The sequence below is a fragment of the Dama dama genome, chromosome 11 (genome assembly GCF_033118175.1).
Source record: "Dama dama isolate Ldn47 chromosome 11, ASM3311817v1, whole genome shotgun sequence".
Lineage (NCBI taxonomy): Eukaryota > Metazoa > Chordata > Mammalia > Artiodactyla > Cervidae > Dama > Dama dama.
The window spans coordinates 1086301-1111623 of record NC_083691.1 but is presented as its reverse complement, the minus strand read 5'-3'; the positions used below and the strand labels follow the sequence as shown (position 1 = coordinate 1111623).

Sequence of the window (25323 nt, the reverse complement as noted above, 5' to 3'; positions counted from 1 at the left end):
GCCCCGTAGCTGCGCGCCCCGCTGAGCCGACGCCAAGATGGCGGCGCTGACGAGCACAGAGCGGCCGCGCCGGGGGCCGTGGGGGCCGGAGCGGAGCCTCCGCAGCTGAGCCCCCGAGCCGCCCTGCAGGCCGGCGTCTTCCTGCCGGAACACGGGACATGGTGCGACTAGCGCCGCGCCGACGCCGCCGTTGAGCTCGCGGGCCGTACCGGGCTCGGACGTGGGAGCAGGAAGATGTTCTCCGCGCTCAAGAAGCTGGTGGGGTCGGAGCAGGCGCCGGGCCGCGACAGGAACATCCCGGCCGGGCTGCAGTCCATGAACCAGGCGCTGCAGAGGCGCTTCGCCAAGGGGGTGCAGTACAACAGTGAGTGCGGCCCGGCGCGGGGGCGCCTGCGGGGCGTGTGGGGAGGGTGGGGGCCCGGCCGCGCCGCCCAGGACTCGCTGAATCTGGGTAGCGTCCGGCCCGGGAAGCGCTTGGGGACTCGTCGCACCCGAGGGACTTGCGGTCTGCGTTTCGGCGAGCTGAGCCCTTGCCTGTGCCTGCTTGGTTGGCGGGGGGCCCCGGGGCGTTCCCGTGGGGTCGGGAGGTAATGCGGACCGGCGAGGAGGGCCCAGAGGACCCCAGGCCCGGGGGCCGGGCGCCTCGGCCCGCGGCTCTCCCGTCTGACCTGTGGGTCATTCCCCAGGAATGCTGGCCCGGGGTTGACAGTCGTGCGTCCCATGTGCACGGTGCGGTTCGTCCACGCGGCTCCGGGTGCGTCTGCGACTCCCTGACTGGCCCAGGTGACCCCGTCTGAGAGGGGTTCTTACATAACGCGGGCGAGTCTGTGGTCTGTGACTCGGTCTTAAAGAGGTGGCGGGCTCTCCACCCATGAGCCGTGTGGCCACCCGCAAGAGGACGGAGCGGAGGACTCCGCTGGCCTGCTAGTTTGACCTACGGGGTTTTTCTCTGTAGACTTGGTATTCAGTTTGAAGAGAGAATGTCAGCTGCGCCGCTCGTTCTTGCTCTCCTTTTTTAAAAAGAAGTATTTGTAAGAGATATATTTAGAAGAGCTCCAGAAGGAACAGACTCTTGTTACTGCAGAGACTTCTCTTCTCCTGTGGGAAGGAGGAGTTATTTACCCGATGCCCTGAAAGCCCAGATCGTTTTCCAGTCCTCAGCTATAAATTATGTAAAATTGTTTAGCTCCAAGACGCTGACTGCCCTCTTGACCTCTCTAAAGTTTTTCCATCTTGCTGGCTTTTCAGTAGCAGTATTTGAAGTTGTTTTTGTTTTAATGTGTTCTCTGCTTCTAAATCGTTTCCCTCTTAAGTATTTCCGTATATTGCTACAAGATATCAGACATTCCCCCATTTCCGACTTTTAGAGGAGCCTGCCCAGCTCTGTGATGACCCCTGTATTTCAGTTAACAATGTGCCATATTAAGAAACTGATTGGGAAAACTGAGTTTAAAAGAGGAATCGTTTTGCATGTATTCTACCCAATTTTGTGTGTAATTCTCTCACATTCCCAGAAGAGAATAGTAAATCAAAATACTCATTTTCAGGGACTTCCCAGGTGGTTCAGTGGATTAAGTATCCACCTTCCAATACAGGGGACATGGGTTTGATCCCTGGTCAGGGAACTAAGATCCCACATGCCCAGGAGCAACTAAGCCCACGGGCCACAACCACAGCCAGAGAGAAGCCTGTGCCACAAAAACAGCCTGTGCGCCACAGTTAGGACCCGACACAGCCAAAAGTAAATAAATTTTTTTTTTTAAAAACTCATTTTCACATGCCTTTATAATTCACATTTGGTTCCCGTTATTTAATTTTATTCAGTTCAGTTCAGTTGCTCAGTCATGTCTGACTGTTTGTGACCCATGGACTGCAGCACACCAGGCCTCCCTGTCCATCACCAACTCCCGGAGTTCACTCAAACTCATGTCCATTGAGTCAGTGATGCCATCCAACCATCTCATCCTCTGTTGTCCTCTTCTCCTCCTGCCCTCAATCTTTCCCAGCATCAGGGTCTTTTCCAGTGAGTCTGTTCTTTGCATCAGGTGGCCAAAGTATTGGAGCTTCAGCTTCAACATCAGTCCTTCCAATGAACACCCAGGGCTGATCTCCTTTAGGATGGACTGGTTGGATCTCCTTGCAGTCCAAGGGACTCTCAACAGCCTTCTCCAACATCACAGCTCAAAAGCATCAATCCTTCAGCTCTCATCTTTCTTTATAGTCCAACTCTCACATCCATACATGACTACTGGAAAAACCATAGCCTTGACTAGACAGACCTTTATTGGCAAAGTAATGTCTCTGCTTAATTTTATTAGTTATGGTATTATTTGTTAAAATTTAGTTTTACTCCTTTGGAAACTGGCCTGGAAAATGTTCACCTTCTGAAAAGTCCTCCCTGGTGGACACGCCCCCTGGTTGGGGTTGGGGGGATGGGTCAGGGCACTGGAGTCCTTCGAGAGAAGAGACCCCCCCCTTCAGGTATGGGGGGCGCGTGGCGGCAGATTCTGATGTGGAGCAGAGGGAGTGAAGTGCAGCGCGGCTGAGAGAAACCAAGCCCCATGCCTGTGTGACGTTTCAGGCTGATGCTGCCCGTCCTGGGCCAATATGCACTTCTCAGACTTCTTTATTTCCTTTCTTAGTCAGTAGAAAAGAACATTTCTAGTATTTATTTTCCAAAACATCCTACTTAAGGAAGCACACCAGCCGTTTGATAACTATGGACTCAGGATTTTATAGGTAAGAGCTCTTACAGAAGTTTTCTCTCCTGCGGCAGATGAGTCGTTTTCATGTAAATTGCTGTGATGCTGAGAAGTGACTCACAGGCAGAGTCCCAGCATACACATCACATTTTGAATCAGAACAAGTGAGACACGGGCCCACATCCGTGGATCAGAAGCCATCCGCATGTAAAGTGGCAGGATGCTCCCTGAGCTGCCTGCTCTTTCTGCTCCTGGTGGACCCGGGTGGCCAGCTGTGTTTGGTGGAGTGAGGACACACCGCTCTTGTGGATTGCGAGCCCTTGCTAGGGACTGCATTCCTCACCAAGAAAACCTCTAGGTGTTGGGACAGCCAGAGCCCTGGCCAGTCACATTTCAGTGCTAGAACTGAAGAAAGCTTTGGGAGGTAGGTCACAGGTAAGGGAGCTTTTCCTTTCAGAAATGAACAGCTGTGTTTGGCAGACTGTTTGACCCGTCCCAGCAGGGCTGATTTGCAGATCCCCAAGCCTTGGCTGCCTGTGACGTCTGCCGCATTTTCCTTTCCAGGTTCTCCTTCCCTGGTCTTCATCTGCTTAACAAATATTTACCGAGCGTTCATCAGTGAAAACCCAGACCACAGTCTCTGCGTTACCGGGCGTACACTTTAGGGGGGAGTGGAAGGCAGACAGTGGGCACAAAACATGGTGAGGGATTAACCACATGACCCAACTGAAGGGTCGAGAAATTGAGCAGGGTGAGGCCTGAGATTGGGACTTTTAAGGGGAAGGTTAGAGCCGGCCTCACGGAGAAGGGCCGAGGGCGTGTCACAGCGGAGTGAGGTCAGGAGAGACGCGTGGGGCCAAGCCGAAGAAGTGAGGGTGACGCGGCCTTAGGCCCTCGTGGCCGTCCCGCCATCAGCCATCCCAGGGACTCTGTGAAGGGAGACTCTGGAAGCTGTGTTGGGAGGCACTGCCAGAAGGAGGTGGCCAGCTGTCCAGCGACCCCTGCCGGTGGCACCACCAAAGGGCATCGTTGGGTTTCAGTCCTGCCTCCTGCAGAGGGAATGCATCATTCCCATCCAGGATAAACCAGAAGCTTTCTGTTGTATTTTAAAAAAAAAAAAAAGGTTCGCTTGCAGTGTGTGGCAGTCTGAGGGAATTACTATAGAATCGGAGTAAAAGAGATTCTGGGGCCCTTAGCTGATCCTGTGTCTGTGCTGCTGTTCTTTCCTTAGAATAAAAGGCACAGAATAGAAATGCAGGTGTTCTGTTCAGTAAAATGTCCACACGCTTCTCAGGTAAGGGCGTCTTGTCACTTCTTGCGTGAATCTTACAGGTTTTTCAGTGAATCACTTAGTTTATTTGAGGGATGTCTAAGTTTCTAAGATTGATTTGACTTTTTAACTTAGAAGTAGAGATCAGTTACTTTTTTTAACCAGATGAAACCAGGTCTTTTTGTTTATTTCTAGCATTATACAGTTTCTTCTAATTAGCTTTTTGAAGAATAGATTTCAAATTTTAAAAGGATTTCACATGGTGAGAAAATTAAGACTTTTCATTCTCAAAACACAATAGAAAACAAATGTATATGTTAAAGTTGTTCAGTTCAGGTCAGTTGCTCAGTCATGTCTGACTGTTTGCGACCCCATGGACTGCAGCACACCAGGCCTCCCTGTCCATCACCAACTCCTGGAGCTTACTCAGACACATGTCCATGAGTCTGTGATGCCATCCAACCATCTCATCCTGTCTTCCCCTTCTCTTCCCACCTTCAATCTTTCCCAGCATCAGGGTCTTTTCCAGTGAGTCTGTTCTTTGCATCAGGTGGCCAAAGTATTGGAGCTTCAGCTTCAACATCAGTCCTTCCAATGAACACCCAGGACTGATCTCCTTTAGGATGGACTGGTTGGATCTCCTTGCAGTCCAAGGGACTCTCAAGTGTCTTCTCCAACACCACAGTTCAAAAGCATCAATTCTTTAGCGCTCAGCTTTCTTTATAGTCCAACTCTCACATCCATACGTAACTACCGGAAAAACCATGGCTTTGACTAGCGGACCTTTGTCAGCAAAGTAATGTCTCTGCTTTTTAATATGCTGTCTAGGTTGGTCATAGCTTTTTTCCAAGCAGCAAGCATCTTTTAATTTCATGGCTACAGTCACCATCTGCAGTGATTTTGGAGCCCCAAAAAAATGAAGTCTGTCACTGTTTCCACTGTTTCCCCATCTGTTTGCCACAAAGTGATGGGACCAGAAACATATAAAAGGAGGAGACGGTTGTAAGATTATATCAAGAGCCTGAACAGAAAAGTTGTGTTTGAAAAAGAACCAAAGAGACCCTCCAGAAATGAAAAAGCACCGTCACTAAAACAAGAAGCTAGCCGGTAGGTGGCGCGGCGTAATATTTCAACTGAAGATGGAGTTTGCACTCGACCGGGAGATGCAGGCTCTGAACAGAGCCAGGCCTGTACATGTGTGATTGGGGTCTCAGAAGGAGCGAGCAGGATAAAGAGGAGGCGGTCACTGGGGAAGTGCAGGCCAGGGTTTCCTGGGGCTCACAGAGCACGCGGAACGCCAAGAAGCCTGAGGCTGGGGCTCTCACACCCCCAGAGCTGGACGCATCCTGGAAATCTCAGGACAGCGAAATTGAAGAGGAAGATCGTAGAAGCAACAGAGCAAACAGAATGCCTTCAGAGGCTGAGAGCCTGACCACACGCTGGCAGTGATGGCGCTGAGGGGAAGACCCGGTCACCCTAGAAATGCACACCCGATCAGCCCTCCAGTCTGCAGGGGCCAGGCTGTGCCAAGGCTCCTACCGAGATGAACCCTGGGCTGTGCGCCCCAGGCAGATGGACAGTGAGCTTGGGAGGTGCAGGAGGCTTGCAGGGCACAGAGATGGGTGAAGAAGCCTTACGGCTAACGGGGAGCACAGGAGAAGCCAGGACGCTCGCAGTCAGCACATAACCCAGAGCTGACCAGTGGTGAGTGATGCTTAAGTGGAAAGCGAGGACATGAGCTTCAGACTTTACTGTGGCAAAGGTGTGTGTCAAAACTTTAAGAAAACAAATAAATTGCAAATCTTCCAAGTAAATACCAGGCAAAAAGAGGAATTTACAAAACCTTGCCCATCATGAAAAGGCAGAAAACGGGAGGGAACCTCTGCAGGGACTGCAAACTGTGAGCAGGCAGGGAAGGTGAACATGCAGACTCGGCCAGCGAAAGGAGATTGTGATTTGATTTCCTTGCGGCGTGCGACATGTAAGAGAGACGTCCCGCTCACGGTGGCACAGAAGGGCCGGAAGCGGGGTGTGGAGCCGCGCAGTGGGTGAACACTGGCCACGGGGAGGCTGAGCTCTGGGGTCCCTCGGGCTGGGGCTGTGGGTGCCGAGACTGGGGGCAGCGCACACGACCGGCCCAGCAGGCGGAGGCCTGGTGGGGCGGCTGGCGCCTGCCCCCAGCCCCGCAGTCCCTGCAGACAGCGGGGTGTGTGTCCCACAAAACCCACGTCTGTGGCCACAGTGAGTAGAACTGGTTAGGAACAACAAAAAGCACAGCTCTGAGGGGAAACTTGAAAACATCTCTAAGTAACTTACGGGTGGAAGAAGTCTTTGTAGTTCCTGGATAATGGATGTCCCACATACTTGTGGTCATCGACCTGAGACCACAGCTTGAAAACCCAGGAAAAAGAGCAGGATAAACCTCACGGAAATAAAGGGAAGTAAGTGACAAGAGAAAAACAGAAGCAAGGGATTTTTAAGAAGAATCAACAGAGGCGTCCAACCAAACAAACAGGCTGTGTGCATGTGACTGATGCAAGTTGATGAACACCTGGCAAGATTAATTAAAAAGACAAAACCAGTATCATGAAGGGTAAAGAGTACATACCTGCAGCCATGCAGTCCTGGAACATAACACGTTACGGGTGACTTCGTGTCCCTTGGCTGAAAACTTAGAAGACAGCCCCCTAGAGAATGACCGGGCGAGAAATACGGCGTCTGTGCCCCCAGGCCCAGACCTGCCAGGCGCTCGGTGCCAGCCAGAGAGACACTGCCCCAGCCTGGCCTGTGGCCTCCAGAGCACGTCTCTACAGGCTGCCCAGCGTCCCTCCCCAGAGGTCCAGCTGCCCACCCACGGCCATCAGCTCCTGACCCACTGGCTCTGCCGAGCTCCCCAGCTCTCTGGAAGTCTTGGGCCAAGCCCCTGCCTTCTCTGCAGGCGGCAGGAAGCCCACTCCTCTGAGGCACCTTGGGACCTTGCCCCGTAGACATGTCCCCATCTTGTCCCCAGCCCAACCTGTCGTCCTGGGCTTGTGTGTGAGCACGCCTCTCCTAAATAGCGGCTGGGCAGCAAAGTAGAATCCAGGCTTCCTGCCGTCACCCCACGTGTGGTCATGAGGAACCCTGCGTCCTGCACCCAAGACGCCAGGGCTGCGGGAAAGTAGGTTAAGGGCAGACATGGGACACGCGGGGCTGTGGAGGTGAGCTCACAGCCCTGCCTGCCCCGGAGGCTGCCGTCCTGAGTGCGGCCTCCTAGGTGTCCATCAGCTGCCCTGGGGACCTGCGAGAGGGCAGGGCTGCCCGCGCTCCAGCCTGTGCCTGCTGCCTCTTTCCCCAGGGCTCCCTGCTCACGGGCATAGAGGCACGCGTGTGCAGGTGGTGTGCGTACATGCGCGCGGGGGCGGGAGTCTGCCTTTCGCTCTGACTGTTTGCCTGACCTGTGCGCTCTCCCAGTGAAGATCGTGATCCGCGGGGACAGGAACACGGGCAAGACGGCGCTGTGGCATCGGCTGCAGGGCAAGAAGTTCGTGGAGGAGTACATCCCCACGCAGGAGATCCAGGTCACCAGCATCCACTGGAGCTACAAAAGTGAGGGCGCGCGGCCAGCCGCGAGGGGCTCTCCTGGGACCCCCAAGCCTGGGGTCGGGTGGGTGCGGCCTGCCAGAAGGAGGGGCACTCTCCTCCTATAACCCCCCTGCCAGCCTGGGGTCGGGCAGGCTCGGCCTGCGGGGAAGTGGGGGGCTCTCCCGTCACCCCCAGCCTGGGGTCAGGCAGGCTCGGCCTGCGGGGAAGTGGGGGGCTCTCCCATCACCCCCAGCCTGGGGTCGGGCAGTCACAGCCTGCGGGGGGGTGGGCTCTCCCATCACCGCCAGCCTGGAGTCAGCCCTAGGACGCCACACATGCTGCTTTGGGGTCGCCCTGAAGTCCCTGCTCCTGAAGGAGACTTGCCCACCTGGGGATTAGTGCCAGGGCTGGACCCTGGCTCTCAGGGGGCAGACCATCCGGGCCGGGCCGGTTCCAGCCACAGCTTGCTCTAGCCTCAGCAGACAGGCACCTCAGTCCTCGGAGCCCAGGTCTCAGCGGCCCTTGTGACACCCCACCCCCACAGGGTCCCGGGAGGGGTTTGCTGGCAGGATCACCTGGTGGGCAGAGCACGCCTGGCGGCCACCCAGACATAACCAGGATGGCAGCCCCCCCCTCGTGGGGGTCGGTGACCTCTGGGACCCTGCGGGGAGCAGAGTAGCCGCTCTGCGTGCTCAGGAGTCATGACAGTAAAAGGCCTTTGAGCCATTTTAAACATTCCTCGTCATCGAAAAACCCAAGTCCTGTGAGCCGACAGCAGGACACGCGGGCCTGCTGACTCCCTCCCGGCGACCGCCAGGCCGCGGTCCAGGGCAGCCCCGTGGGCGCAGTGCCGCCCTGCCCCCGGCTGCACCGGGGCCCCACCCCCAGGATGCCCCCTCTCGGCTTGGGGTGAAGGCTCTGTCCCTCCTCTGGGTGGCACGCGTGTCTCTCCCCTTTCCCCATGGGATCCTGGGGAGGTGAGTAGCCCCCCCGACCGCCTGGGGACGTGCCCCAGACCTCACCCCAGGCTGGCGACCCCTAGACACTGCTGCCAAAGAGCAGCTGTGGAGTCGCTGGAACCAGGCCTTCCCGCAGCAGCTGGAGGTGCGGGGCACTGGCTGGGCGCGAGCCTGCCCCAGGGGTGCCTTTAGGACCCAGGGGTCCTGTCACCTGAGCACACGTCCAGATTGCTGCCCGCCTTCCAGGGAAGGAGCGTCCCCAGTGCTCACCTGCCCCGTGCAGGAGCCCTGGGGGCGGCGCCCGCGGGACCATGAACGACTGCGCGGCCCTGGAGGCCCGTCTCTGAGCCACAGGTTGACACTGGGTGCTGATCCTACTGTTTCCCCATTTCAGCCACTGACGACATCGTGAAAGTTGAAGTCTGGGATGTAGTTGACAAAGGTGAGTTGCGTCCGTCGTGAGCCTGCTTTTTCTCTTTCGGGCTCTTCACCCTGCCGCTGAGAACAGCTATGGTCCCTCCCTCTGAGTGGCTTCTGGGCAGGCGCGCTGGCCGAAGGCCGGGCTCCGTGCCCGCCATGATGTCGGCTCCTGGGTCTGCGGGGAGGGGCGAGCGCCCAGTGCTGTCCAGTGGGGTGCCGTGACCTCCGCTGCCCCGTGGGCGTGAGGCCCCTGCTGGGGGCCGGGGGCACAGGGAGGGGCCGCCCCCGCTCATGCCGTCTCGGGCACAGCACTTCCACCCCGCGACTGTGTCCGTCTTTCCTTAAGGAAAATGCAAGAAGCGAGGCGACGGCTTGAAGATGGAAAACGACCCCCAGGAGGTGAGCTCGTCTGTTCCACGTGGCCCGACTTCAGGGGCGGTCATGAGCAGGCGTCTGCGCTTCAGCCCTTCTGCCCGCCAGGCCTGGCCTTCCTGAGGACTGCATCTGCTGGCGCTGGAGGGACCCAGCGGGCTCTCCTGTGCAGCCTGGGGTCACGTGGGGTGGCAGACTGACCTGAGCTGCAGCTCACGTCCGTGACCCCCACCGGGCCCCACTTGAGGCTGCAGTGACCTGGGGGGTGTTCAGGTGGAGAGGTCACACTTCACTCCTGGCACAGAGGCCCCAGCCTGTGAAGGCACAGGCGTGCCTGCGGGTGTGGCCAGGCATGCGTGGGCCACCTGTGGCTCCATGAGGACCCCCCTCGACTGGCAGGCCTCCTGACCTATGACGGTCTCTGCCAGCTTCGAGGGCCTTCTGTTCACATCCTCCTGGCCATGCACGGCCTCCTGACAGCGGGCCAGAAGGTTCCGTAACCGCTGGCCCAGGTCCCTGACCTTCATGGGCATGTTGCACTGCCGCCAGCACCACAAGCCTCCCTGGTGTGGATTCTGGAAGGTTCTCTGGGGCTGCGTCCTCAGGTCTGGGATGCAGTTGTGCTCACTAATCCCTGTGGTGGGGCCTCTGTGAGCCCTGCGTGCAGGACGCTGCCAGCAGGCAGTGCGGGAACCCTCACCTGCGGGCAGGCTCCGTGTGGCCACGCCAGTTAGCCTCGCGTTGGCTTTTTTTCCCCCAAAACAAAAAGAGCGAATGTCGTTTCAGTTTAAAAGACGTATTCAGCCTCCTCCAGGAAGCAGGTGCGCACATGTGGGTCATGGCCCGTCTCTGAGGTTCGGTTCCCTGTCCGCAGGCGGAGTCTGAGATGGCCCTGGACGCCGAGTTCCTGGATGTGTACAAGAACTGCAACGGGGTGGTCATGATGTTTGACATCACCAAGCAGTGGTAAGGACGCTGGCCTGCGAGGGCGCTGTGACTCCTGGGACCGCCCAGCGCTGCTCCAGGGCTGGCCTTGGGCTGGGAGCACCCTGGCCACTCAGCCTCGTGGAGCTGCTGACCTGGGGGCCTTGGCACTCCAGAGTCTGGAAGTGGGCCGGGGGGTCCTCTGACGCGGCGCTCACGCCCTCCTCGGGTGGAGGCTCAGGCAGGCCTCTCCCCACATGTGCCCCTGAGGACCTTCAACTACATCCTGCGGGAGCTGCCCAAGGTGCCGACCCACGTGCCCGTGTGCGTGCTGGGGAACTACCGCGACATGGGCGAGCACCGCGTCATCCTGCCCGGTGACGTGCGCGACGTCCTCGACCACCTGGACAGGTGGGCCCACGCCTGCCCCCAGACACACCCGCCCCCTGGATGCACCTGTTCCCCCCCCCCCCAGTACACGCCTGTCACCCCTGGATGTGCGTGCGACACCCCCTCCCCCGATGCGCCCGTCCCCCTGGACACGCCTGCTGCACCGCCCCTGCCCGAACCCTGGCCACCCCTCCAGCTGCAGGGCCCCAGGCCCTCCTGGAGACAGACTTGGGCGGGGTCAGGACCAAGCAGCCCCAGGGTGCAGCAGCAATGTTGACCCCCGCCCTGGGGAGCATGGGTGGGATGGGCAGTGAGGTCCTGCGGGGACAGACGGCTGCAGTGCCCTAGTCTGGGCGTCCACCAGAGGGCTCCCCGCTGAGCAAAGCCGTCTGAACCTAATGTCTCCATCTGGGACAGTGGGCCCATCACCTGCTGGTCGACCCAGCGCCCCGGGGCGCTGCCCCCAGGACGGCTTGGCCTGGGTGCATCCTCAGCCCAGAGGGCCTGCCCGAGCTGCCTCAGTCTCTCCTGTCTTTGCTCTTTTGCGAACAGGCCCCCGGGATCCTCTTACTTTCGCTACGCCGAGTCCTCCATGAAGAACAGCTTCGGCCTCAAGTACCTGCACAGGTTCTTCAACATCCCCTTCCTGCAGCTTCAGGTGAGCGCCACCGGCAGGGGCAGGGCTTGGAGCCACCAGTCGGGGTGCCCGAGGCTGGTCGGGGAGCTGGACCGTTCTGGAACCACAGGCCCAGCTGTGGGGCCCCCATGTGTCCGCGCGGGTGCTTCTCAGCGCCATGGCCCGCGGCAGCCACCAGCCCTCATGGCCGCCCTGCTGTCCCCGCCGTGGGCCTGGGCACTCTGCCGACAGCTGCAGGGGCTGAGAAGCCCGCGCCTTTCGCCACCTGGCTGGCTGCCCTCCCGGGAGTCTCGCTCGCCCTTTTGTTGGGGGATGCGCTTAGGTTTACAGAAAAAGCAGAGGCTTCCTGTGCCCTGGCTCAGCTCGCCCCCGCCCGCCCCCCTAGCCCCACATGTCGCGGTCGCAGCTCTGCAGCCTGCAGTGGCCCCTCAGACGTGTCTGGTTCGGGGTCTGACCTTAGACCAGTGGTGGGCTTTCGAGGCGAGCCCCCGGAGGTGACAGCCCTCCTGGTCACCGAGCGCAGATCCACATCACCCCACGGTTCGTCCCTGGGATGCAGGCCTGTGGCTCCTGCCGCCAGGCCTCTCGCTTCCTACGAAAGGGCGCAGAGCTCACCAGTGAGAGCGGCCATCTTTCCTCTCCTCTTGCCCTCTGAAGAGACAGGGCCCGTGAAGGCCAGGAGTGGGCACTCACCCTTCACCTGCCCTTTCCCCGGGGACCCTGGGGGTTGATCTGCGTCACCCTGAGGGGTGCCTTGAGCTTCCTGTCGGAGCACAACATGCACACAGTCGCAGGAAAACACCCCCAGCGTGGACTGAAGGGGGGTGGTGGGCGGCGTGGAAGGCGGAAGCCGTCCTGACGCGGAGCACGTGTCTCAGCAAGTGCTGGAGCTTCTCGAACCTCAGGGCACCTGTGTGGATGGGGCGCTGTCTCGGGTGCTTCGGGCACGTTGCAACCTCTGCCCCTGGAGCCCCACGGAGCCACCGAGGCATCTCACTGGTCCCTGGGCGCAGCCCTGCGGGCTCCCAGCTCCGTGATGACGTTGTCTATTGGGGGCCGCCAGGCTGAGGGGCAATCACCCTGGGACGGCCCCGGCTTAGCCTCCTGCTTCCTGTTTGCAGAGGGAGACGCTGCTGCGGCAGCTGGAGACGAACCAGCTGGACATCGATGCCACACTGGAGGAGCTGTCCGTGCAGCAGGAGACCGAGGACCAGAACTATGACATGTACGCGTCGGCCGGGCCGCGCTTGCGCTCAGACCCACGGGCAGGCTCTACAGGAAGGCCGGTGCACGCTGGGCTAGGCCGTGCCCCAGCCCAGCTCTGTGCTTGGTGGGCCACGCGTAGACGTGTCCTCGTGAGGAGCTGCTGCTCAGAGAAACCGAGTCACGTCAGCTCTGAGTTGGCCCAGGCCCTGGGCCTTGGTGCAGTCAGGCCTCAGCCCTTCCTGGGAAGCAGGCGAGACAACGGCTCTTCCCCAGCCTCCCTGGGATGGGAGGTCGGGCTCGTGGGCTCTGCCACCCCGCCCACCGAGCACTTCCAGCCGGACCTGCCTCGATGGGTGTGATGGGCGCCTGGAGTGGCCGTCTGTCTCGGGGGTGAGGGTGTTCAGGCCTGGTACGGCTGTGGACACCAGCTGCCTGGCCCCCCACCTCTGTCCAGAGCGGCCCAGCTGCTGGCCACCTCGTGTGCAGCCCAGGGCGCCGCTGACCGGCCCCGCGTCCACCCCAGGCCCCCGCATGCCCGGTGGCCCTGTTTGCCAGCCGAGGCCCCGTCCCCGATTTGATGTTAGCTTCCCAGCTGACACCCGTGGAGATAGCTCCTTGCCCCTGGGAAGGCGCGGGGGGGGGCGGGGCCCCAAACCTCCTGACTCCTGATAGCAGAGGCAAGGTGTTGTCCGACCGCGTCCAGCGGGATGGCTGACCTGTGGGGAGCAGTCCTGGCAGGCACGCCTTTGACCCGCGACGGGGCACATCCTGGGCGCCCAGGGCACGTGGCAGCCCTGTCTGCCTGAGGATCAGGGCTAGCTCCCAGGGTGGGCACGTTTCTCAGGGAAGGCCTGGCCCCAAACTCCCCCCAACCATGCTTCCTGTGTTCTGCCGGGTGTCCTGGGGGCGGGGCAGCCGCTGTCCCACCTGCGCTCACAGATGAGCTCCAACGGGACCCTCATATCTCCTCGCCCCCCCACCCCCACCCCAGGGGCCTCAGGGAGGGGCTTTGGGGCCTCCCTGGAGGCAGATCCAGCTACTGGTTCTGACACGGAGAGGGGGGCAGCAGGGGTCATTGGAGTGGGGGTGTTTTCACCCACCCTGTCAGGCTAGCCTTGCTGCGGATGCACCGCCCCCCCCCCCCCCAAAGGCTGACCAGCTCCTGCCAGGTCTCCTCCAACTGAACTCGGGCATCAGGTTCCCTGGGGAGGTGGCAGCTCAAGCCCCCCGTGGGGCCCGTGCCCCGCCAGCCCCCAGGATGCAGCAGCTCCCACTCCAGCCCCTGCCAAGATCCCGTAGGCTGCCTGCCCCACTGCGGTGTCCACACACCCGCCTAGAGGCGAGGACGTCAGCTCTGCGCTCCACACCTTCTGTTTGAAAGCCCGGTCCCGAGAGGAAGGCCCTGCTCAGGCTTCCGTGCCGCCAGCGTCCTCAGCCAGGGGGAGGTGGTGCCCAGGACCCCGGGGCAGAGACCCTGTCACCATCAGCACAGCAGCTCCAGGGACTTCACGCGGGGAGGGCCGCTTCCCTGCACAGGGCAGGCGGCACTCTCACCTCCCGTTCCCCGCAGCTTCCTGGAGATGATGGAGGCACGCAGCCGTGGCCACGCGTCCCCGCTGACCACCAACGGACAGAGCCCGTCCTCCGGCTCCCAGTCCCCCGTGGTGCCTCCGAGCGCAGTGTCCACGGGCAGCTCCAGCCCTAGCACGCCCCAGCCGGCTCCGCAACCACCCCTCCAGGCGCCCCCGGCACCCCCTGCCCCCGCCGAGGCCCCGCCCCCACCGGCCGCACCTCCCCGACGCGGCATCATCGCTCGGCTGTTCGGGGCTGCGCCAGCAACCGAGTCGGCCCCCCCACCCCCAGGTAGGCCCCACCCCTGGGGAGGCCCAGAGGCGGGCCCAGGCTTCCTGAGGGGAGAAGCCCTGTGTCTCCCCCTGGCCCCGGGAGGGACAGGGTTCCCCGTCCTGGGCAGGGAGCCCCGCAGCCCGGCCCCACCATCCCACTCATGGTCCAGCCCCGGCGGGGATCACAGCACGAGCTGGTGCCCGCTGTCCCCAGAGCCAGCCCCAGTTACAGAGGCCCCGGCGAAAGTCCAGAACGTGGAGGACTTCGTTCCTGAAGACAGCCTGGACCGCAGCTTCCTGGAGGACACAGCCCCCACCAAGGACGAGAAGAGACTGGGAGCCAGGGGCCCCCCGGACAGCGACAGGTGAGGGCAGGGCCCAGAGGCAGCGGGGGCCGTCCTCAGCCTGGCCCTCGGCCCATCAGGCGTGGACTCCAAGGACACACGCCCGTCTACACTGGGCGCTGGGATAGAGCAGGGTTGCGCAGAGGAGGAAGGGAGCGCGGCTTCAGGCCGCAGCCTGACTTCTCCAGCATCCGCCCCCTGCCTGACTCTGGGATGGCGCTGCTTGAGAGCGCGGGCTGGGCCTGGTGCACGGAGCCCAGGGCCCAAGAGCCGCTGTGCACTTCTCCCCGTGGTGGGGCGGGCGCGCAGGGGAGGCTCGGCACACTCTTCCCAGTGCCCTGTCCCCTTCGGACCCGCCCCCCAGCTCTGCCTCCCTCACACACGTGGCGGCCGGTGCCCCGCGGCTGCATCCACGCAGCATGGAGCAGCCCTAAAGGCCCAAGCCTGGAGGCCAGAGTGGGCACTGTGTGCCCTCCTAGTGACCTCTGGCTGCCTGCCCTCCCTCCAGCGATGGGGAGACCCCGGCAGGGAACCCGATGGTGGCAGGTTTCCAGGACGACGTGGACCTTGAAGATAAGCCTCCCAGCAGGCCCCTGCCACCCACGGGCCGCGCCCCCAGCGAGGACATCACTCTGTCCAGTGAGGAGGAGGCAGAGGAGGGGGCAGGGCACCCCAAGGCCGCAGTGCTAGCACCCCAGAAGTGCCCTGAGCCAGAGACCAGACGGTGTGTGGGGGCAGAAGGGAAGAGCTGTGGGGGCACGGGGGAGGGAAGGCAGGAAGCCGCCTGGGCTCCATGACGCTCCTCGGGGTCCTCAGGTCCTCCACCAGGGCTGCGGGGCCGCCCCGGGACGCGGCTCCCCGGAAGGCAGAGCCCCGCCGGCCGGGCGGCACCAAGGCCCACCCGGAGGGACCTTCTCGCGGGCTGGAGGAGGGCAAGGACCAGCCAGCGTCATCAGAGAGTGACACGGAGGGGCCCATCGCTGCCCAGATGCTGTCCTTTGTCATGGACGACCCAGACTTTGAGAGCGACTCAGACGCTCATCGGAGAGCGGTGAGGACCAGCCTGGCGCCCACGCTGCCTGCAAGCCCAGGGCAGCTGGGGGGCCCGCTCAAGCCAGCTGGGGTCTGCAGGGCAGCTCCATGGGGTGCCTTGTACGCCAGGCCCGGCTGACCCTGCTCTGGGGTCGGCTGGGGGGAGCGGGTGCTGCCGCGTCGCAGCTGCCACATGCAGGCTGTCGTCACCGGGGGGGGGGAGCTGGCCCAGGGCGAGGGGTCACGTGACAGCCGAGGTGGGAGGGCCGGGTTCTGCAGCTGACCCACCTACTGCCTTTCCAGGGCGAGTTCCCTGTGCGAGAGGACCTGTCCGACCTGACTGATGAGGAAGCTGGCCCCGTGCAGCCCCCTGCGCCCCCCAAGCCCCTGGCCCCCTCCTTCAGACTGAAGGACGACTCCGACCTCTTTGGGCTGGGGCTGGAAGAGCCAGGCCGCAAGGACAGCAGCGAGGAAGGTAGCTGCCTCGGTGCGCCCACCCCCTCCTGCCAGGCGCCAGCTGACCTCGCCCTGGCCCTGAACCCGGGGCTCCAGAGCAGGGGCAAGGGGGCCACAGGCAGGCCACCGTGGGGCCGGAAGCCCTGTCCTCAGCCCTGCCGACTGTTCTCTGACCACTCCCAGTTCCCCAGGCAGCTGACATGCGGCCACATAGGAGGCCTCTGCTGGCGTGGGCAGTGGACGGGAGCGCTTCCGAGCCCTCGGCAGAGAGAGGGCCTGGTCTCTGGGCCTGGCGGGGGACCCACGGCCTCTGGCTCGCCAGGTCCCAGCATCATCCTAGCCTCCTCTGGGCCGCTGGAGCCTAGAAGCTCATCTGGGGCCTCCCTGGGCCTTCCACATCCCCGGAGTGGAGAGGAAAGGACGCCTGTCTGCAGGAGCAGCCTGGGCCCCACCCAGACCCAGGGCAGAGGCGGAAGGGCTGGGTGCTGGTTCTGGGCTGTGGTCACGCTGGGGATCCGGGGACCCTGGCTCAGACAGGACCTGCGCACCCCCGGCTTAACCCAGGCTGCCCTCCCCTGCCAGACCTGGCAGCCCAGGGAGGGCCCAGCCTCGGGCTGGGGTGCTAACGCCGCCCCACCTCTGCAGATAAGGAGGGCAGGCCCCCCGCGAAGGAGAAGAAGAAGAAGAAGAAGAAGGGCAAAGAGGTACCCGTGCCCCGAGCCCCCGGGCGCCCTGGGGCGGCCCCGCTCGCCGCTGCGCTGACCGAGCTCTGCCCCTGCAGGAAGAAGACAAGGCGGCGAAGAAGAGGAGCAAGCATAAGAGGAGCCGGGAGCGGGTGGACGACAAGGGCAGGGACGAGCGGCGGCGGCGGCCCCGGGGCCCGCAGAGGACGGCCCTGGACGAGCTGGAGGCCTTCCTGGGCGGCGGGGCGCCCGGCGGACCCCTCCGCGGCGGCGGCGACTACGAGGCACTCTAGGCCCCGCCCCGCCGACCGCGGGCGCCCCGTGCGCTGGGGGCTGGGCCTGCCCTACAGGGAGGGGTGGCGGGCAGCCGGCCCCCCGCGCTTCTCAGGGATGGGATAGGCCAAGGAGGCCCGTGAGGCTGTTTACAGGGGGGGTGCGTCCCCGCCGGCCCCTACTCGCCCCCGGCCCGCCGCACGCGCTCACCTGGCCTGCTGCATGCGGGCCGTCCCCGCTTCCCACTGCAGCTCGGCCAGCGCTGCAGGCCTCCGTCCCCAGACTCCGGGACCCCCGCGCACCGAGGCCAGGCAGTGTTGGCGCCTCTGCGGGGGGCGGCTTTTCCCAGGCACGGCGTCCGGCTTTGCACCTGAGCTCGGGCATGCGCGGGCCGAGCAGGAGGTCCTCAACACTCGTGTCCTTCACTGTCCTTCCGCACCACGTGGACCATAAAGCTCTCCTGTTTTACTGCGCGTCTGTGTGTGCTGCTCCTAACGGGGGGCCCTGCCCCAGGTCCGCGTGGGTGGGCAGGAAGGTCCCGAGCTCCCTGCCTAAAGGCCTTGGGGCCCTTCCCCCCGCCAGGTGACTGCTCTCGGGGTAGGAAGCCTCGGGCAGGCCCAGCCCCACTTGCGCCGTGCCCCGTGCAAGCGGGCCAGCGCAGCCGCCCTGAGGGCAGCCATGCAGCCCTGCTCCCACCTGGCACTGACTTCAGCCCTGCAGGCCCCTCCAGCCGTCAGCAAGGCCCTGGCGCACCCACCACCCACAGTTGCCCGAGTACTGTCCCCTCTGAGGGCATACAGACTGCCTTCTAAGGCCAAAGAGGGGCTGGTGGGCAGGCTGCCCTCTCCCCAATTCTGGTGCCTAGAGAGCTCCACACCCAGGATGCAGATGGCCAGCGATGACTGGGCGGGGGCTGGGCACCACACCGACCCGTAAGGGCGCTCTGTAGCCCAGCTGGTGAGGCTGGCTATCCTCGTAGTGCCCACTAGCGTGAGGACCAAACTGACCTGGAACTTGCCCCAGAGCCCCTCAGCTCACAGGCCCAGAACGTGGCCGACCCCGCCCCTTGGGAGCCGCAGGCACCAGCGCCCTGCCCATCTGCCAGGCTGAACTGTTTACTGGCTCAGTCCCGTGCGAGGGGCTGGAAGGAGGTGTCACCATGCAGTTGAGGGGTGTGCACACCCGATCAGGGCAATGGGGCTCCACCTGCCGGACACGGGGTGGGGGGGGGGGGGCAGAGGAGCCTGTCCTCCCAGGGAGGCTTTTACAAGGACAGGCATGCAGCACAGAGGCCAGCAGGGCGTGGGGCTGCCCATCTGCTCCTGCCTAGGCCGGCCGCAGGCGTGAATTCCGGGAGCTGTCCGCAGGGCGGCTGGGACTTGGGCCGCCTCCAAGGCCGGCCAGGATGCCAGCTGCCCTCCAGCAGGTGTCTGGAAGGTGGGGGCGGGCAGGATGGGCCAGGTGCTCTCCGGCCCTAGGTCTCGCTGGACCCCAGGCCTGTACCTGAGGGCGCAGAGAGCCCCTCACCGCGCGCCCAGCTCGGCCCCAAGCAGGAGCGAGCGCGCCACGCAGGTCCCCGGCCCACCGCGCGGTCCCTTTAAGTGCAGTCCCGCCGGCCGCCATCGGGGGCAGCACCGAGCGGCCCGGCAGCCTCGCGCCGCTGCCTCGAAGCTTCTGCCGGTGCCGGGGCCGCGGCGGCGCGGGGGACGGCGGAGCGCGCTCGGGCCTGCGCAGACCGCCGGGCGCGGTGCCGGAGCACCGCCCAGGTAAGGGGTCCAGGCCGCTGCCCCGCGGATCTTCCGTGAGTGCGGCGTCCACGAGGACGGGGACGCTGCGCCCTCGGAGGACGGCGGTCCCCACCCCCGGGGGCTCGGGGCTGGGCCGGGCTGCGCGCCGGAGAGGGCCACCTGCCGGGCTCCTTAGGCCTGGGACCCCGGCGGGGGCGGGCCGTCCCATCCCCAAGGGAAGGGGTGTCGCCCAGTCTGGCTCCTCGGGGCCGCGGCAGCGCCAGGGCCGGGCTGTCACCTCCCTGGGGCGGAGCCTCATACCCTGTCATTCAGCCCCCAGTCCTGGCCTGGCTTCAGGGTGGGAGGGGGTGGGAGGGGGATGGGCCTGCAAACCAGGGACAGGTGAGGGGGAGCTGAGGCTGAGAAGGGGACAAGCACTGGGCCTGGGTGGCCCTGACCCAGGGGGGCAGCTCTGCTGGCAGGAAAGCCCTGGCACACCAGGGACAGAGGGTCAGCCAGACCAGAGATCCTGCCAGGTGAGCGCCCAGCTCCCCGCTTTTCCGAGCTCACCTTGGAGCATGCCCCCCCAGCCTGTGAGGCGGTGGAGACCCTGTACCACTGTCTGAGTCACTTCCCCTCCACCCCCAGCCTGTGCAGGCTCTGGGCACCCAGAGAAGCCGGTGGCCCAAGTCTGAACGTGGGCCTGGTACAGAGGGGTGGACCCCAGCTCAGCCTGCATGCGGGGGCATGGAACCTCAGGTTTCCATGGAGCTCTCCCGTGATGCTGTGGGGAGGGCCTGCCTGAGAATAGCGGGTGGCAGGGGCTCGATCCACCCACTGCCCTGCCTCCCCTGCTGGCAGCCTCCTGGCCTGCTGCGCCGCTCAGGGACCTGGGGGCAGCCTTGAGCTCCTTGAGCTCACACACCCCCACGTGGTCCGGCAGCCAGGGCCTGGTTTCCGGCTGCCGTGCACTCGCTGCAAAGATGGGGGGTCACTCTCCCAGCCCTGTCATGACAGCCCCAAAGAGCTTGGTGGGTTTCAACCACCCCAAAAAAGGGGAGAGTCAGAGGCGGTTCCTGCAAAGCAAAGGGAGCTGTGGGGCCCAGGTATGATCTCCGGAAGCACTGCTGCGGCCAGAGCCACACGGAGACAGAGGGCAGGGCAGCAAGCCTGTGAGCCTCCGTGCCATGCCTGGGCCTGACGGGGCCACTTCAGGGCCCACAGGGGCCTCTGCGCTGGGCCTTGACACAGCGCTGGAGGACGGCTGCATGTTCAGCCCTGCCAGTTGAGGGGGCGGGGGGGTGCAGGAGGCTGGTTAAGGTTGCTTAAGGCTGCGGCCAGGGGCTTCAGACTGCAGCGGGGGGGTGTGGGGGGGCTTGCTCTGCACTAGGCGTTAGGAGGGGTCTTCATCGCCTGCTTAGTAGGAGCTGGCACCTTAAAGCAGTCTGTGAAGGCCCCCAGTGAGCACACAGTTGTTCCAACTGTGGGCACTAGTAGGGTGGTCCTGGGGTCACTCTCACTCTTCCTCCCCCCCAATACTGGCCTGTCCCCGAAAAGGGGGTCTACCCCAGCCTGCCAGTGGTCACTAGTGAGCAGAGGCGTTCGGGGACCGCTGCGATGACATCCCCTTTCTGGTAACCACCTCCTCCCAGCAGAAAGTGGCCCAAAAAGGATGATCTGGAGGAGGGGGCAGGACCCGAGTGGCTGGACAGCTGGGCTTCCCCTGCAGGTGCCTCTGACGCCGGCATGGAACACGTGCCTGTGGCCGCAGGCCTTGGCTGCCTCCCGGGCTGTGCCCCAGGTAAGCCGGGCCAGCGCTGGGGGTTAGCGGGGCCTGGGCTGCAGAGGGGCCGCCCTGACCCGCGTCTCCCCTCAGGGCGAAAGCCCCGAAAGGCCGAGTGAGCTGACGCCTGGAGACTTCTTTTAAGATGACCCGCACCGACCCACCGGACCTGCTGGTGTCGACCGTGTACCAGGACATCAAGGTGGCGGCCCCGGGGCCCGTGTCGAGGCCCCCACCATGTGAGCGCCCCATGGCCCGGCCTGCGGCGCCCGCGCATTTCAACAAGCGCCACTGTCGAAGCTTCGATTTCCTGGAGGCGCTGGACGGGGTGACCATGGAGGCCCGCCCGGAGGCGCCGCCCCCGGAGCCCGCCGCGCCGCGCGCCCGATCCCGCGACGGCGAGACCCGGCGCCGCGCCCGCTCCAAGAGCGCCCCCCGCGCGCCCCCGAGCCTGGCGCCCGCGCCCGCCTCACCACCCGTGCTGCCGCGCCGAGGCCGAGAAGCACAGCGAGCGGCGCGGGCCGACGCGTCGCCCCGCCGGGAGGCCGCGTATCCCGCGCTGCGCGCGCTCGCCAACGAGCTGCACCCCATCAAGCTACAGCCGCAGCGGGGCGGCCCCGGCCGCATCGCGCCCCTCTGCGCTGCGACCAACCGCTGCGCGCCAGTCGAGCCATCCGCGGGGCCCGCCCCCCACGTCCGCTGCCGCCTGGACATCAAGCCGGACGAAGCAGTGCTGCAGCACGCCGCCCGGAGCTCGCGGCCCTGCGGGCCCCCCGAGACCGCGCCCTGGCCCCGCGCCGCCCCGCAGCTCCACGGCCTCACGGTGCCCGGGCCTCGCCACGTGGCCCTCTCGCGCACTCCCACCCCCAGTGACTCGTACTGCACCGACCCCCGGGCGCTGTACTGCGACGGGCCGCTCCCCGGGCCCCGGGACTACGCGGAGCGCCGGAGTGTGCCCTTCACCACCCCGCCGGGGCCCACCCAGTTCTTCTACACGGAGGAACCCGAGGGCCACCCTGGGGGCTTCATGGCCAGCCCAGGGCCGCCCTTCGACGGCTACTATCCCAGGCCCTTTCTGCCCGAAGAGCCCCCGGGGCCCAGTCCAAGACGGGGGAGCGGCTACTACGCGGGGGAAGTTCGCACCTTCCCGGTCCAGGAACCACCCTCCCGCTCCTACTACGGGGAGGCCCCCCGCGCCTACGGCCCGCCCTGCGGCCCACGTTACGCCCCCGAGGAGCCTCGAGCCCGCCCCGCCGCCCGCGCGTTTTACACTGAGGACTTTGGGCGGTACCGCAATCGAGAAGCCCTGACGCGGACTTACCCACACCCGCGAGGCAGCCCAGCCTGGGGCGACTGGGGGCCGCGGCCGTACCGCACGCTGCAGGTGGCGCCCCCGCCGGACCCCGGCCCGCTGCTCGCCTCCTGGCACGGCGGCGCGGGCACCAGCCCACCCCGGCTAGCGACCGACAGCCGCCACTACTCGCGCTCCTGGGACAACATCCTGGCACCGGGGCCGCGCCGCGAAGACCCCTTGGGCCGTGGCCGTAGCTACGAGAACCTCCTGGGCCACGAGGCGCGGGAGCCGCGGGGCACGTCCCCCGAAGGCCGGCGCCCGCCCGTCGTCGTGAACCTGTCCACCTCGCCCCGACGCTACGCGGCGCTGTCCTTGTCCGAGACGTCGCTGTCCGAGAAGGGCCGTGTGGGGGAGGGCCCCGGCCGAAACTGGTACGTCACACCGGAGATCACCATCACCGACAACGACCTGCGCGCCGCCGAGCGCCCGGCCGCCAGGAGCTGGGAGATGCCGGGGAGCCGCCCCCGCCAGTCTCAGCCTGCCGCCCCCGACGGCCCCGCCTCTGGCCGCCAGCGCAGCCTCGAACAGCTGGACGAGCTCATCACTGACCTGGTCATCGACTCGCGGTCCCCAGCCGGCCAGGCGCTCGAGCCCGCGTCCGACGGCCTGGGCCGTCAGCTGCGGCGCCTGCTCGACTCGCGGCCCTCGGGGCCCGGGGGCCCGGTGCTGGCGCCGCGCTCGCCACCTGCGTCCGCCGGTAGCGCCGAGGAGCCCGCCGGCCAGGGGCAGGCGGCCGACGCCTCCCCTGAGCCCAGCGCGGACGAGGACGACCTGATGACGTGCTCCAACGCGCGCTGCGGGCGCACGGAGACCATGTTCAACGCCTGCCTCTACTTCAAGTCCTGCCACAGCTGCTACACCTACTACTGCTCGCGCCTGTGCCGCCGCGAGGACTGGGACGCGCACAAGGCGCGCTGCGTGTACGGCCGCGTCGGCAGCGTGTGCCGCCACGTGCTGCAGTTCTGCCGCGATAGCGGCCCGGTGCACCGCGCCTTCTCGCGCATCGCGCGAGTCGGCTTCTTGTCCCGCGGCCGCGGAGTGCTCTTCCTGGGCTTCCCGAGCCCCGGCTCCGCGGACAACTTCCTGCGCTTCGGCCTCGAGGGGCTGCTGCTGTCGCCCACCTACCTGTCGCTGCGCGAGCTGGCCACGCACGCGGCCCCACTGGGCAGCTATGCTCGGGAGCTGGCGGCCGCTGGGCGCCTCTACGAACCAGCCGAGTGCTTCCTGCTTAGCGTGTCGGTGGCTGTGGGCCCCGGTGCCACCCCGCCCGGCGCCCCTGCCAGGCCAGCGCCCGCACCTCGCAGCCCGGGACCCACGGTGCGCAAGTTCGCCAAAGTGGCGCTGGCGGCCGGCAGCCCAGCACGGCCGCCCCCCGCGCGGGGCCGCGAACCTGACATGGAGACATTGATCCTGACGCCGCCGCCCGGCACCGCGGGCCTAGACCAGGACGGCGAGGCGGGCCGGCGAGCACGCGAGGTGGCCTTCATTCATATTCAGCGAGAGCTGCGGCTGCGCGGCGTCTTCCTGCGCCACGAGTTCCCGCGCGTTTACGAGCAACTCTGCGAGTTTGTCGAAGCCAACCGGCGCTTCACGCCCACCACCATCTACCCCACGGACCGGCGAACCGGCCGCCCCTTCATGTGCATGATCATGGCTGCGTCCGAGCCGCGCGCACTCGACTGGGTGGCCAGTGCGAACCTCTTGGATGACATCATGTGAGCCGCGGAGGAGCGCCCGGCCCCGCCCAGTCCACCCAGGGCCCACCCTGAACCCCCTCAGGTCCACCAAGCCCCACCCAGGGCCCACCCTGAACCCCCTCAGGTCCACCAAGCCCTGCCCAGTCCACCCGGGGCCCACCGTGAACCCCATCAGGTCCACCCAAGCCCCGCCCGGTCCACAAGGCCCCGCCCACATCGCCGCAAGCTCCGCCCCGTCGCGGTCTCCAGAAGCGCCGCCTTTCCGCCCCCTTCCGGCGATAACCTTCCCAGTCCCTCCGGGCTCTCTCTCCCCCAGTTCTCCTCGGGTCTCCCTAGAGGCAGGTCCTCGGCCGCTTGGTGCTCCCCGCTGGGAGGCGGGGTGGGTCTGAGGACCAGCCCGCCCTGCCTTTGCGCGGAGGGGTCACTACTGCAGACCCGACCGCGCGTATCCGACTTGTCCGTACCCTGCCCATCTGCAGGGCTTCCCTGGAGCCTCTCCGTCCGCGGCTCGCCGTGGTCCAGGAGCCCGAGTTGACCAAAGCCTAGTCCTGTCCCTTTAAACACACAACCCCCACCCGCTTCCTGTGGTCTGGGATGCACCCTGCTCAGAGGCTTTTCTTCTCCGGAGGACAGACACGCTGATTGGTCTCGGTGTGTCCGCATCCCGAGCACGTCCTGGCCTGGTGGGCAGGCAGGGCCGGCAGGGACCTGCGTGGGGCCCTCGCCCCTACTGGGTCAGACCTCGGTACACTGACGGTGCTGCCCGCCCTACCGCAAGGGTTGGGGCAAGCAGCAGTGAACGGGGTACTGGGGGGGGGGGGGGGGGCGGGGGGAGTCCTCAACCAAGGCACAAGACACCCAGCCAGAGGGGAGGAGGTCCTGGGCTGGGGAAGCAGAGGGGAGGGGCGCTGGCCAGAGCTCAGACCCGACAGGGCGTGGGTTGGGCTGCCTGCCCTCACCTGGTCGACAGCCCTAGGTGTGCGCCAGAGCGGCCCTAACCTCAGAGGTAGGCGGGAGCAGGTGCAGAAGCTGGGTGAGCGCGAGCGGCCCAGGAGGCCCTCCAGCTGGGACCCTATCCGTAGCCCTAGTGAGGACCGAGGAGGAGGTTCGTCCCCAGTCTGGAGCAGGGCGGGGAACACGTGGATGGCAGCAGGGGCGGAAGCGAGCTACTTCCACAGGGCGGCTGTCCGTCAGGGGCGTCGGGGGCGCAATTGCGCAAACGCCTGCGCTCTAGCTCGCTCTGGCCCCGCCTTGTGCTGCAGGCTGGACGCTTGAGGCTGGCGGCCCGGCTCCGGCCCTCGGGAATGCACGCTCCAGTGTCCGTTATCCCCGCTCTCGTCCGGGGCTGTCCGCTGGCCCTGGCCCGAGAGGGCGAGGTCCGGCGCCCGGAAGGGCCCTCCTGAAGCCCCAGGCCCCCGTCAGGGCCAGGTGGTGGAGGCATCGATTCAATTAAATTGTGGGGCCCCCAACCCGCGACCGTGCACCCGCGCCCATCTTCCCTCGTTCCTTCTCCTCCACCTGCCTGCGCGCCTGCCTCGGCTCCGCGCATTTCCACCGGCCACGCGCCCCGCTTAGCCCCTCCCGCCTTCGCGGCCTCACAAACCGGCCGCCGCGCCCCCTGCCCAGGGGCCTCCGCCTTCGTCCCCAAGCGCCGTCCAGGAAGGACCCTGGACTGGGGTTACTTCC

The 25323-nt window shown here is 64.8% G+C and overlaps 2 protein-coding genes across 8 annotated transcripts; both read left to right on the top strand.

The window, feature by feature from the left end:
* Positions 1–16: 16 nt before the first annotated feature.
* Positions 17–17549, top strand: RABL6 (RAB, member RAS oncogene family like 6). 3 transcript variants are annotated; one of them, XM_061154138.1, is made up of 15 exons: positions 18–364; positions 7426–7560; positions 8890–8937; positions 9262–9314; positions 10162–10253; positions 10482–10622; positions 11154–11259; positions 12360–12463; positions 14015–14307; positions 14503–14653; positions 15141–15356; positions 15449–15683; positions 15968–16139; positions 16766–16824; positions 16902–17549. In XM_061154138.1, exons 1-15 carry the CDS (start codon positions 235–237, stop codon positions 17094–17096), a joined length of 2130 nt encoding a protein of 709 aa, XP_061010121.1. In that variant the 5' UTR covers positions 18–234; the 3' UTR covers positions 17097–17549. The 3 variants fall into 3 exon arrangements, with proteins under 3 accessions (XP_061010122.1, XP_061010123.1, XP_061010121.1); XM_061154139.1 differs by lacking the exon at positions 7426–7560 and having other exon boundaries at positions 17–364; XM_061154140.1 differs by lacking the exon at positions 15141–15356 and having other exon boundaries at positions 17–364.
* A 1218-nt stretch (positions 17550–18767) lies between these two features.
* AJM1 (apical junction component 1 homolog) lies at positions 18768–24436 on the top strand. Of its 5 annotated transcripts, none has more exons than XM_061154131.1 (3): positions 18768–18842; positions 20459–20604; positions 20680–24436. In XM_061154131.1, exon 3 carries the CDS (start codon positions 20732–20734, stop codon positions 23657–23659), a length of 2928 nt encoding a protein of 975 aa, XP_061010114.1. In that variant the 5' UTR covers positions 18768–18842; positions 20459–20604; positions 20680–20731; the 3' UTR covers positions 23660–24436. The 5 variants fall into 5 exon arrangements, with proteins under 5 accessions (XP_061010114.1, XP_061010118.1, XP_061010113.1 ...); XM_061154135.1 differs by having other exon boundaries at positions 18791–18842; positions 20533–20604; XM_061154130.1 differs by lacking the exon at positions 18768–18842 and adding an exon at positions 19752–19909.
* The last annotated feature ends 887 nt before the right edge of the window (positions 24437–25323 follow it).

Excerpts from the sequence above, each read along its gene's own strand:
- AJM1 (XM_061154131.1), top strand. The coding sequence starts at position 20,732 with ATGACCCGCACCGACCCACCGGACCTGCTGGTGTCGACCGTGTACCAG.
- RABL6 (XM_061154138.1), top strand. The coding sequence starts at position 235 with ATGTTCTCCGCGCTCAAGAAGCTGGTGGGGTCGGAGCAGGCGCCGGGC. Across the intron at positions 14,308-14,502 it reads GTCGGCCCCCCCACCCCCAG|AGCCAGCCCCAGTTACAGAG; the intron begins GTAGGCCCCACC and ends CGCTGTCCCCAG. Across the intron at positions 14,654-15,140 it reads GGCCCCCCGGACAGCGACAG|CGATGGGGAGACCCCGGCAG; the intron begins GTGAGGGCAGGG and ends CCCTCCCTCCAG.